Below are 13,289 nucleotides of genomic sequence, written 5' to 3'. Positions count from 1 at the left end.
GCTTTGTGTGCAGATGCAGGGCTTATTACAGGATCACACTTCAACTGGTTCTAACTATACTTAGTGTATTCTCATGCAACGGTTTGTATGATCTTGCAAATTAGTGCCCCTATCAGTAAGATTAAGTTTAGGAAAAAATCATGGTTGGGTGTCGTGACATAACAACATGACTTTATGTAACTTAAAGTAGCTCAATGTGTCTCACTGTTGCTTGTCTTTTGCTGTTTTTATGTGTATTAGCCCAGAGATCACAAAATTCCGTTGTACTGCTGTGCAATGACAGTAAAGGCATTGAATTGAATTGAACATTCCAGCAAACACTGAGATGCTGAATGACCATTGTTTGAATGTCCAATCAAGATGTCAAATATAGTCCAAAATGAAAGGTTTGCACATGTTCATGATGTCACCTGGCTGTCAGCTGAACATCCTTTATGAGAATCCTAGCATTGTTGAAATACAATGTTACATGTCCAAGAAATAAACTAACATTGACCCATACAGGTGTTGAACCCGGGACTTCTGGGTAAAAGCTCTGTGCTTTACCTTTTTATTGACGACAGTTTTCAAACTATGTGGACGTTGTCGTTCTTTCAATCATATGATCTATATTTTCTGGTTTGTAAGAGAGGATCTGAATGGACCATTATTGGACATGAAAACCTGGTCACCTTTGGCCATATGCCTCATAACTGCATTGCAGTTTTTGGCGTCTGACTGGGAACAGTTTTGGCCAGGGACACAGCATCACCGTCCCACCAATATTTGCTGTCATGCTGTCATGGGACACAACCCTGGTCTCCTAGGTCAAAGTCCTGTGTTTTTTCATGGCAAAGGACACGCCATAGCGCGTAGGTCATTTGATCACAGCTTCCTGGCTCATTATTACTTGAGTCACATAAAGATGATAGAGCACTACTCTTTGTAGGTATAAGTACGAACAAAGTATGAATCAGAACAGCCAACTATGTTATAACCTATGCCCCGGCTAAATAACACTGATGTTTTCCAAATTGAAACATAGGCTGATGCGATGTGAAAACAGTCAAATCAAAACACACTGTCTCCCACACATTCATTTATTTGTGGCGGCCTGCCACGATAACATCTGCCGCCACGTAGCCCACTGATTTTTTAATATTTCAGGCTGGACTGTTCATTAGGAGCGCTGGAAAAACTAGGCTCATTGAATTCACAAAAAAATGAGTCTCATGTGTTGTCGAAGAAGATGATGCTTTTTACAGCAACTTAGAACCTGAGGGAAAGCTGAATGAAATACTCGCAGGTAACCATAGAAGGCTTCTGTCTGAGCACTTCGTGTTCAGTGCCTCGCTCAAGGGCTCCTAAAGTAAGCAAAAGCAGTGGTGCTGTCACTGTGGGAAACTGACCCAACCACCTTTCAGATTCCAGTCAACCTCAAGACCCTGCGAGTGCAGGCAATGTGGTTGAATGTTGACAGGTCAATCAGTCACTGCGTGAGCTAGTTCTGTCTTTCCAATGTTGAACTCAGACCTAATATGTCATGTGTGAAAATGTCATTTTCTCAGTATCTGAATTTAGTATTTTTATTACATCAGGCATACTGGAAAGAAACAAAATTGGAAATGCACAGCTTTTACAACACATAAATGATGTGATGCAAACTGAGGCTAAAGAGTTTCACATTACCGAGAGCCTCCCTAGGCAGAATCCTAAACCACTCCTGCTTGGTTTCAAAATGTACAGTCAGTCTGCTTACTAAAGCACTGGGTTGCAACTCAGCATTGCTTTCCTTACAGTAGCCTCTGAAAAAAAGGAGCCGTTTTGTTGCTTTCTGTTACACACACACACACACACACACACACACACTGAGTTGTACATCAGCTGGAATTTTTATTGTTACATCCAAGCTGCAAAGGGAAGGACGACAGCTTGTTGTTTTTGGGGCAAACGAGGGTCAGCAGAAAGAACCCTGTTGTTGCATTGTTTCCCGTCGCCCTGAATGACACGCGGAGAGATGCAGTTTCTCGCACGGGGCATCTCACTGCGTACATGGAGCGGTGGCCCAGTTTGCGACGGGATCAGGGCATTACTCTTAATCCACCAGATAGATGTCATATGCACGCACGCGCACACAAACACACACTGAGAAACAAAAATGGTGGCAAGAGGGAGAGGCGGAGAGGACGAGGGAGTAAAAAGAGTACATTCACACACGCAAAGCTCAGTGTGGCGCTTGTATTGTTACACCAGCACTTGTGTGCAGAATGCACATATGGTGCAGTGTCATGCAAGGTTTCCTACTATGCACATGGGATACTGTTCCATCTGATTGCATCTTAATACCCTCAGTCCACTAGTGTGTGGTGGAACTTGTGTAGTAAGCACGTGTGTTGATGGTGTTGAAGTTTAATAAAAAGCGATGCCTCTGTCCAGACATAGAGGAGGAAACTAAAATGTGGCCTCTATTTTGTAAAACCCTATTATGGCTAAATGTATTCCATTCATTTGGCACTAAGTTTGAGTGAAGATAAGCACAACTGAAAGCAATTTTTCAGAGTGCATTTAACATTTCAAAACATGTAGGCACGCGACAAGCAACAAAGATGTCAGTGTCCCGGCAGCCTCTGTTTGAGTTCTCAACATTCAAATCTCTGAGTCCCCACTGTTGATATTAAAAGAGGCATTGTACGTCATACACAATGAGATAAAAAGAGAAAAGAACAGCCTTTCCTCCCATTCCCCCCCTCAAGCCCTCTGTCCCTCCTTTCGAGCGAGCAGGAAAAGAGCAATGGAGAAAGTCACAGCGAATGAGACGAGGGCATGGGAAAAAAGAAAAATATAGACAGAGGAGACAAAGTACGAATCCTTTCCACCCTCTGTGTGTGTCTGTGCTGCTCCGCTAACCGAAGTCTGGGAGCATCATCGTTTTGATGGATGACTGGGCCTTCACTGGCCGACCCTGGAACTTACACAGGGGACAAGAGGGCAGGAGGCTGAAAGGAAAACAAGAGTGGTTTGTGGATGTGTGTGCTTTTACTGGGCTCTGTGTGACGGTGTACTTTTAAAACATTGCAGGACTGGAATGGCTGCCTCAAGCCTGTACTTGTGTGCTTGTGTGTGTGTGTGAGTGTGTGTGAGTGTGTTACAAGGAAGCAATGATATATGTTCAGCATCATACAACCACTAGCTTCGAGCTACGCTGCATTCTCCCTCCAAAAAACACACTGTACCAAACATGCTATATTTTTTTTAATCTAGTTTCAAAACATTCTTTTCACCATATTTACTGTAACATATTTACAACTATGGAACAAGCATTTTTTTAAACAAGTATGCAAATCTAAATTCTACCAGACACCATTGTTTCTGAGGTCTCAGGCAGGATAGCTCCCAGATGTTTAACAGTCTGTATGGTGAGCTCAAATAACCTCCTCCTCTTTTCTCTTCCATTATTCTCTTTCAGTCTATCCCAAATTTTAGTCCTCCCACACTCCCCTTCTGTCTTCATATCTTTCATCCTTAGTCTCACCCCAAATCAGGAGGTTTCATCACTGCTGCTGTGAGATTCAAAGCCGCATTTGTCAACCTGACAAATTGGGAAAGAAGTCATGCCTGGGGAGCCTGGCCAAGACTTTCTTTTCCACAGGTAGACACTCATACTTAGTATGTTTACACGGACACTAGTATCCCAAATATGACCAGATTTTTGGAATATTCATCACTTTGCATAAATGGAAACTTTGTATTTTTAACCTGGTGTCTAAGTTGACTAACTGAGACAACAATTTTTAACAGTGGTCCAGTATTGAGCGAGACCATCGCAGCCACAGCAGCGAAACAGGCTGCAATGCAAACTCTATTGGTATTGGTCAATTTATATCCAGTAAAAGAACTTATTTTTGCTACTGACGGGATCAGATTGTTATTAGAAGTGTCTGACAACATTGTGGAAAGGATTCCTACAGAGAAATCAAACATTTTCCATACCTTTTGCTGGTCTGTTTGTTAGTGTGACCAAGTGTCGCTCTTGTTCTGAAATCTTGTGGGAGGTGACTTGTTGCAGGAAAACAAAGGTGGGTTTGATGGATTGGAGTACAAACTGGTGGAAAAGATTTCCAAATTACATCTATACCGTGTTTAACACTGCATACAACACACTTTCTACCAGTTTGGACTCACAGTTTCCAGCACCTTGCCAAGACTATCCCAGGTGGACCGGTGTGTTGAAGTTTTTCAATGTCATGGCTGACTACTTAGTTGATTAGACAATGTGGAAAATTCTGTTTTCCAGACAGAGACAGACAGAGACTTCTCCTTGAGCAAGGCTTGGTTACACATGCCAACAAATAGGGCTGTACCTGCAGATTTGGACATTTAATGTGAATATTTGAGGCTTCGCTTTTTTTTCGTATAAAGTTTTAAAGTTTGAATGGGGCTCAGCGGGACATTCAGTGTGACAGTGACATTCAGCTAATGACGCTACCAACGGGTTGGAAATGTGCAACACTTTTTGATGACACTAGATATCAAACAAAAGCCACAGACTGTGCTGTATTAAGCATCTGTGAGCTGTAAATTCACCACTTCCAAACAGAAGAGCGAAGAGACTATTATCTTGGAGCCTTGGGGTGGAAAGTTTCTCCTCCTTTGTGCTACTACATCACGTCAACATCTGTTGGTACCTAAAAGTAGCGTGAACGTCAAGAGCACTCACTCTGCAGCAAAATCTGGGGACCAAAACCTACCCAAAAGAACACTGCCACTGACTAGCAAAAAAAAAGTTGGCTGACGGGGTTTCTGACTGACGATTCCAATCTCCTACTTTCAAAGGGCAGCTCTAATAACAGACAGACTTGATCAGCAAAAGGTAAGGTAAAGTGTTTCATTCCTCCGTATGGTCTTTTCCATAACATTGTCAGAAAATCATAATAACAATCTGAGCCTGTCGGTGGCAAAAACAAGCACTTTTAGTGGATGTAAACTGACAATGAGCAATTGCCCATAAGGACTAAATTGCAGCCTGTTTTGCCGCTACAGCCGCTGGACCAGTTTAAAAAATTGCTGTCTCCATTAGTCACTTAGACACAAATACATGAGAAAATAGGGCCCTGGTTCAAAGATAAAATGTACTGATAGTCTACATGCTGAATGTGGAAGCCTGGCACAGATCTAATGTGGGATAAACTGATTTTTGCTTGTTGATGTTTCATTGATGGGTGCTAAGATGGGATGGATGATGTGTCCAGACAGCCAGACACAAAAGTGAAAGAGGTCAGATGATAAGAAAACTGGATCATGTCTCAACTGCGTATACGGGGTGGTGGTTCTACTGTGGTGGCTTTTGCATTTGAGTTGTCTGTTAATGTTCTTGTGCTTTGGATGTCCAGTTTGTTCGAATCATCTTGGTCAGCATATATAAAACGATTAGTCGATTAGTCAATTGACAGAAAATGTAACTATGTTGATTGCTTATTGATTGTTTAACTTGTTAATTCAGATTTTTTGTACAAATGGAAGAAATTCAGGGTTTTCAGCCTCCAAGTTTTCTTAGCTTTCTATGATAACAAACAGAATATCCTTGGGTTTTGGCCTATTGGTTGGACAAAGCAAGCAGGCTCTGGGCTTGTCGGCTCTGGGAAATGGTGATGAACCTTTTTCACTTTTTTCTTACATTATATAGACCCAACAAATAACAGAGAAAATAATTGGCGGATTAATCAACACTGAAAATATCAGTAGTAGCAGGCGTCATTAAAACTAGTATTCTTATTACCAGACTCATAACCAGAACACTAATGTGCATGTCTCTGAAAAATATATCACTCTAGCTACAATCAGGGATCACACACATACACGCACACGCACACACAGTATGAACACAATCGCACTAGCAGAGGAAAAATTATCTGATTTGCCATATGTGGTCTGTCTATTCATGCCAAGTAATACTGGGATGGACAAAAACAGCTGGCCTCAAATCAAACCTACTCCCCAACACACACTGGTACACTCTCACACACATACAGATAAACACACACACACACACACACACACACACACACACACATACAGTAGGGATGTGATATCAGAAGTGGTCTGTAAGAGAAAATCAGGTCATTCCAACCCTGCGTGTACATGTGAATTCAAAAGATGTATACTGCATGTATAAATGTAACTGTTTCTCTCTATCCATGTGTGCATCTTTGAGTAGGTGTGTGTGAGAATATCAGGCTATATATTTATATATACATATATAGAAGTATGTGTCTGAGTGTGAAAGGACTCACAGTCAGCATCAGCGAGGAAGAGGAAGCTGAGGAGGAGCAGGCCTGGACTGGCACAGTGCATCATGGGATATGTCGACACATGCATGCTGTATCCACCGTGAGCTCACTGCCTCACTGCACAACAGGACGATAGAAACAGGCCCTCACAACCTGGAGAGAGAAAAGAAGGGAGGTAAAAAAGAAAATGCAGTCATTAGACTCGTTGCAAAGCTCAAATTAAGAGTTTCAGATATAATATGCGCACACACACAAACACACGCAGACTTGAAGTGTGTGAGTTCCCTCTAGGCCTTACACTCTAGTTATGCAGCTGCCTCTCCTCTTCTCGCTTCATTAGGACCATACACTCACTGCCGGAGGTGTGTTTTGGTGTGTGCGTGTGCGTGTGAGAGTTCACAAAGTAGCTGATGAATTTCAACTTATGGCAAACATTTAGCATTAAAACATCAGTCGGCTTCTAAAGTTCTTCTTTTTTTAATCTTCCAAGTAAGCAACGGCCTCATTTTTTGTTTCAGCTTTAGTTTTTGCCCGTTACACAATCTACAAAGCAGACTTCAACACTGGATTTCTTCCAAATGTACATCAAATCGGCACGATTTCATATCGATGAAAAGGAATGAATGGCTTTGAGATGGAGGGGTGGAAGGATGGAGCGAAGGGATTGATGGATGATGGGGAGATTAAAGTGGGAGGAGACTGACTGGTGTTATCTGCTGGCTGCGTTGCACACGGTGTTGGGTCAACATGCAGCTCAACATGTCTATCCTTTCATCCTTACCTCACTTCCTTTCTTTTAGACTCTGTCTAGTCCTCTTCGCCTTTGATTTCCCTGTCTTTGTCTGCTTTCGCAAACTTTTTGGCAGCTTTCAGTTTCCTAAAAATTCTAGATAATTCTTCCTTAAATCCATGTTTCTGTTCTCTTTGACTCCCCTGTACCTTTCTTCTCATTCATGTCATCTTTCACTTCTCTCCCCGTAGCATCTTTCTTTCTCCTTTCCATCAGTCAGATTTTTTGCCTTTTCACTCTATCTGTCCCTCTGTCTGTCTAGCTGTCTCCCTGCCATCTGCAGCGCCTGGTGTGTGTGTCTGGCATTAGAAGAGACAGGCGTCAGTCTGTGTCAGAAATCTCACATCTCAAATCACATGGCACAATGAGACATGGCAGATCACTGCTGCTGTCCAGAAAACTGACAGTGTTGAGTGAGAGACGTCGAAAGTGAGCGGAAGCAAAAGAGAGAGACGTTGCTTAGATGTCTGACGTGAATGTTTGCATGAATGAACGTTCAGACCTGTGCCATACAAGATGTGCATGCATATGGGCTAGCTCATGCATATGTCGATGCCTCTGTATGTGCATGCATGTGTATATTACTGCTTATACGCCTGCGTGAGTGTGTACGTGTGTGCTCGCAGCTGGGTGTTCCTGTTGTGCATCCGTGCATGTGTTTGTGGGCTTTCCAAAACTGGACAGAGTCATCAGCGGCGGCAGCAGCAGCAGTCTTAATCCCCTCCACTCCTGAACAAGCCATCTGATTAAAAAAAGACGAGGGGGGTAGGGGTAGAAGAACGCTGGAACCCAGAGCTCTTAGCATCCCTGCAGCCAAGGCAGCAAACAACTAAACCCACACTGGATTTTCCACTTGGTTTGGTCTGAAACAATTGCTTTGGGATAACCTAGATCTCTCCATGCACAAATTAAGTCCTCTGCACTGTGATTTACACTATTACAGTGGATATGGGAACTCAGCAATACAGTATGAAAAGGATTAATATTCAAATACTGTGTGCATCTACCCACAACCAAAGGAAATTATGGTTTTATTTTTATTTAGCTTTGGATATTAGCTCTCAGTTCCATTTATATTTTAGTGTTCAAGGGCTCATTACCATCTTTTATCTATTCATAACTTTGGAAAATTATATGAAGATTTTAACCTTTTGTTGTTCAAAGAGAATTCGTTTTTACTTTAGTGATATTTCACAAGTTATTCTTTATCAACTCATGTTTTTTAACGGATATATTTATATTTTTGGGCTCATTTTACAAAACAATACTACCACAACCCCTACACACTGTAACCTAAATACTAATGCCGTTTAAAATATATACGGTAATACTCTCCATTCTCAACAGAGCATTCATGTGCATATTTGTCTAATTAAGCCACATTTGTGCTGCAAAATGAAAACCCTTATTAAAAGGTAGATCACTGCTGAAAAAAGGGCATTTGTCTTGGTGTGTGTGTGTGTGTAGTGTGTGGCCACTAATCACTATGGCTGATTCAATGTCACTGGAAAAGCCTGCATTATTTAGTATCTCACTTCACAGCATGTCACGTTAATTAAAGAGCTAAGATAACGGGGAGAGAAAGGGAGGGGGAGAGACAGATGAGAAAAAGAGAGAGAGGAGAGAGGGAGAGATGAGGAAAAAGGTGCGTGGGGGGAGGAGGAATGGAGTGGGGTGGTAAACAGAGCTACGAAACAGAGAAGAAAAGAGAGGCGGGATGGAAAGAAGACAAAAAGCAGGATAACCTGAGCCACACACACTCTCACACACACACACGCAGCCAGGTAGTCACCAGATTGTAATCTGGGTGGCTGCTGTTGCTAGTATTACCGAGGGCCTAACAGAAAGCCTCCCTTGGTGCCTGAGCTTCTGCCGCTGCCGTGGATCACAGTCGGCTCTAAGCCATTCACTTACATTAGTCCCTATCACTCAATTATACACCGTCTGTCTGGCCGGCCCTGCAGCGACCAGTCACACTTATCTCTGGGATAGATTCTGACAGAACAGAGACTGACTCGAAGAGTGACAGACTAGCTTATGTTTTTTCACAGGACAGACAGAAGGACACATGAGGAGAGGGGAAGAGGATGAGAGAGAAGTGGTGAGAGCAGAGGATGACGGGGACATGAGAGAGACAAAAAAGTTGGAATAGAAAAACATTTTTGTAACAGATAATGTAACGGCTACCCCTCACTTTATACTCTCTATTTATCATCTGTAAGCATTTTACAAACGCATGGTAAAACACATAATACTGTAGTCATGAGCACAAGTGACCAGTATGACCAGTATTGTTCAATGTAAATGTTATGAAGTGAAGACATAAATTGTCAGTCATTATCTAGTTGAAGTTGGTGACAACTACATAATTAATGTATTTGCTCACAACCAGTGGCGCCCCCAAGGGGGGACCAGGGGGGCCATGGCCTGTCTGATACAATTGCTGGCCCCCCTGCTGACAATAATTGGAGGTTAACATTACTGCCTTTAAGAGGCTGTGGCGTACTCATTTTACAACCTAAGGCATCCATTTGTACCAACTGTGTAGGCACAGGTTGTCATGAAGGGAGGTCAATAATGCACCAAAGTTAACTTTTGGCGAGGGAACAACTGGAACAAATAGGTCCCTTTAATTCTTAAAGGGAAATTTCGGTTTATTTCAACCTGTCTCCTATCGTCCTAAATTTGTTTCAAGTGACTAGTTTACATGTCGTTTTCTATATGTTCTCTGACATTTGACGTTCTCTAACGATATGAGCAGTGATGGGAATAACGGCGTTATAAATAACGGCGTTACTAACGGCACTACTTTTTTCAGTAACGACTAATCAAAAAAGTTACTGTCTCCCCCGTTATAACGCCGTTATGGTTACTCACAATAAAATGCGCCGTTACTCGGCTTTACTTCAGTTCACTGAAGCGGCTTTCACTCAGACCAGCTCCTTCTCAGCGGAGCTTTAAAGTGTTTCTTCTTTGGTGAGGGCAGGTGAGGGGGAAGCATAAGTGATGATGATTGGCTTAGGGAGAGGAAAATTTCATCATAAACCAATCAGAGGCAGAGTAGGGCGGGTATTCACAAGCAGGTTTGTCAGGTCCGCGACTTTAGGCTTGTGTTTTTGTAAAGTCGCTTACAAATATTGGTAGTCGTCACGGGTTGTGGTTTTTTGGACTTGTTTCCAAAGTGGAGTTGCTTATTTGGGCTTGCTCTCTAAACGTCGCCTTTCTCTCTATATATCCGTCTAATAAGTTATTCAAACGCATGATAGTATCTCGGACTGCAGGATGTTTCCACAGCCGCACTCCCTCTCCCTCACACACACGCACGCACAACAATGGAGTGTAGTGTAGATAAGTGTACAATGTATAATAATAATGATTTATTCTATTAAGTGTCAATTTCATTCATTTAACATATTCAATGTTGAGTTTCATTACAGTTCCATTAAGGGGGCTGTCCAAGCAATTTGACATATTTGAGCATTTAATAAAAAATAGTAACGCTATAGTTACTTTTCCAGGTAATTAATTACTTTTACAGTGCAGTAACCCAGTTACTAACTCAGTTACTTTTTGGGGAAAGTAACTAGTAACTATAACTAATTACTTTTTTAAAGTAACGTTCCCAACACTGGATATGAGGCGGTCTTGTGGAAAAAAGCTTGTTTAGTGGACTAACTTTGCACTTGAAGGTTGCCCGTTCACTTACGTTTTAACAGGTCTGACGCTACGGCTGTATCTAGGCTAACAGCTAACATGCTAACTATTATTTCTATGTCACTAGTCACTTGAAACAAATTTAGGACGATAGGAGACGGGTTGAAATAAACCGAAATTTCCCTTTAAGATATCTGAATGAAAATGGGTTCTATGGGTACCCATGAGCCTCCCCTAAACTTGAGAAGGTTTCTTCCAAGTAAATGTTTGGCTCATTACAATCAGTTTACTCCTTCAAATTAAAGCTGTTTTGTGTTTTCAAGGAAAAGGCCAATAAGCCTAAGTAAAGAACAATGAATTGCCTGACGTATACAGATACAGAACACATTAAAACAGGATTGTTGTGGCATTCAAAATGCTAACTGTACTGTTTTAGTCTATGCACATCAGATAATTAGTAATATTAACTGTAAAACAAGAAACAAGCCTGTGTACTAACAGCATTAAATTCATTTATAGCTTTTGGTTTTGGTGTGCCACCCCAATATTTTTAGGGGGCCCATCTGGCCACCCCTATCAAAAATTTCTGGGGGTGCCACTGCTTGCAACAACCTCATAGTATGTTTTAAACCATTTAATATTTATATACTGTTTAAAAGTGCTACACAGGAGGCTTAAATAAAGTGTTACTGTTACACCTGCTTAAAAATGTACCATCTTCTCCAAATTTAATAACACATCCCTGTTAATGGGCTGAGAAAATGTAATAGTGCTCATGCTTTAATAAGAAAATGGGTTTAAATATACCCATAATGCTTCAAACCACCGGTTACATCATCAACAGGCAACAAAAAAAGCAACATTAATCGTAAGTTGTTATTGCATTAACTGGCTGTTGATGGGATTAACAGCTTTTATTTATTTCTGTTCCATTTAAAAGGTCATTTTATAACATGTTTTTAAGTGACTACATTAGATGTAACTAAAAAGTTGGGAAATGGGGTAGCAGAAGTGAGAAAAAAAGAAAATTAAAAGAGAGAACAAGATCCAAAAATGGAAAGAAAAGAAAAAGAAAGCGTGGGTGGATGATGAGAGAGAGAGAGAGAGGAGGGTGGACTACAAAGCGAAGGCGTAGTACAGCTGGAAGGGACGCTGAGGAAGATAGAGACAAAGACAAAAGACAGATCCTAAAAAGCATAGCTTAAGGCAAACCGTGTGCCATGGAAAAAGAACACTGAGTATCCTAATTTGATTTGATATTCCCAAAGCTGAGCCACCAAATGCAATTAGACATACTAATTAACTTATTCTATTTGGCCTGTTGAAACAGTGGCAGTCTGACAGAAATGTCAATGGAGAGACAATTTTTATTTGTTGCATCATAGCCCTGCATGAAAAACAAGATAAGATGAGTAGAAAAAGCAAAGTTTACGTCCTCCTCCTTTCCCATTAAGGATAGTGGTGAGCTCAAGTTATAAAAGTTCCCTATAACAGCAGTGCATCTCACCTTACACTGTCAAGAACTACGGAGGTGCGCTGTCCCTGTGTCTTATTAAGATGCTTCTTTGTGACATTTGATTTGATTTCCACACATAGGGACCATGTAAGGCTGTCCAATGAATCAGTGTGTGATGTCTGTTTTAAAGAAGTCAGTGAGAATCATGGATGTATAAAGAGAACTGGATACAGCGTCGGAGGCGAGGCCCCATTTATTCCTATGAAAGCTCGGACCCATAGAGCAAGCACAGGAGAGACTTCTGCCAGCTGAGCGGCTAACTTCCTGTTCAGCCGTCTGCTTACTTAAATAGGAATATAATGATTTTTTTATGTGGCTCTTTGAGACTTTCAAAATGATATTGAACTGAAAGGATCAAATCCCCAGTGAAACAAGTCATTATGCGGGGGCTGTGAAGCTCAAAAGATTTAAAAATCCACTGATTTACAGACATTTCTTTCACTATGTGGGAAAAATCCTTTTTGGGCCCCATAGCATGACAGACCCTGAAGTTGTTTAGTTTTTGTTGCTGGGTCAGACAAGCTTAACAAAAAGAAACATGGTGACGATAGTTCTGTTTAGCCGGGTGCTGCAGTGTTATTAGTTTCTAGGCGTCAGGCAATAACACTTCAAGAAGGTGACAGCAAGGACTACAGTTAGGGATTGAAGGATATATTTACAATGTTAACTTCTATGAACGAGGCAAAACTACACAAACTGAGGCTACTGGTGTCAACAAAAAAGGGTGAAGTAAAGAGTGAGGATGACAAGACTATCAGTCAACTCCTGCACTCCACTTTACCCCTTATCGGGATCAGTAAAGTACTCTATGCATTTATGACTGACTACAGACCATGGTGCCGACTAAACATTAGTCTCTCTTTATTGTAGAAAGATGCTTCAGGGCAGCACATAGCTGTACAGAGATAACATAAACAAAGGAATGTTAGCCTTGATTTTTTTTCTGGGTAAAGACATCTCATCTTAAAAATATGTCAACAACCAACCTATCTGTCCTTTTCCAAATCTCTTTAAAGTTACAACAGAACTAAGTAGGGAGCAAACCTAGGCTAAGTCCTCTTGA

The 13,289-nt window shown here is 41.4% G+C and overlaps 1 protein-coding gene across 2 annotated transcripts in view; it reads right to left on the bottom strand.

Annotated features, from left to right (window-relative positions):
* The window catches only part of ptprdb (protein tyrosine phosphatase receptor type Db), a 217,944-nt gene that overhangs the window by 89,181 nt on the left and 115,474 nt on the right, over positions 1-13,289 (bottom strand). For both annotated transcript variants that reach the window (XM_050044542.1, XM_050044543.1), the window contains one exon: positions 6,270-6,419. In XM_050044542.1, coding sequence (XP_049900499.1) covers positions 6,270-6,354 — 85 coding nt within the window. In that variant the 5' untranslated portion in view covers positions 6,355-6,419. The remainder of the gene's footprint in view (positions 1-6,269; positions 6,420-13,289) is intronic.

This window comes from Epinephelus moara, chromosome 5, assembly GCF_006386435.1.
Source record: "Epinephelus moara isolate mb chromosome 5, YSFRI_EMoa_1.0, whole genome shotgun sequence".
Lineage (NCBI taxonomy): Eukaryota > Metazoa > Chordata > Actinopteri > Perciformes > Serranidae > Epinephelus > Epinephelus moara.
This window is presented reverse-complemented; position numbering and strand designations above follow the sequence as displayed.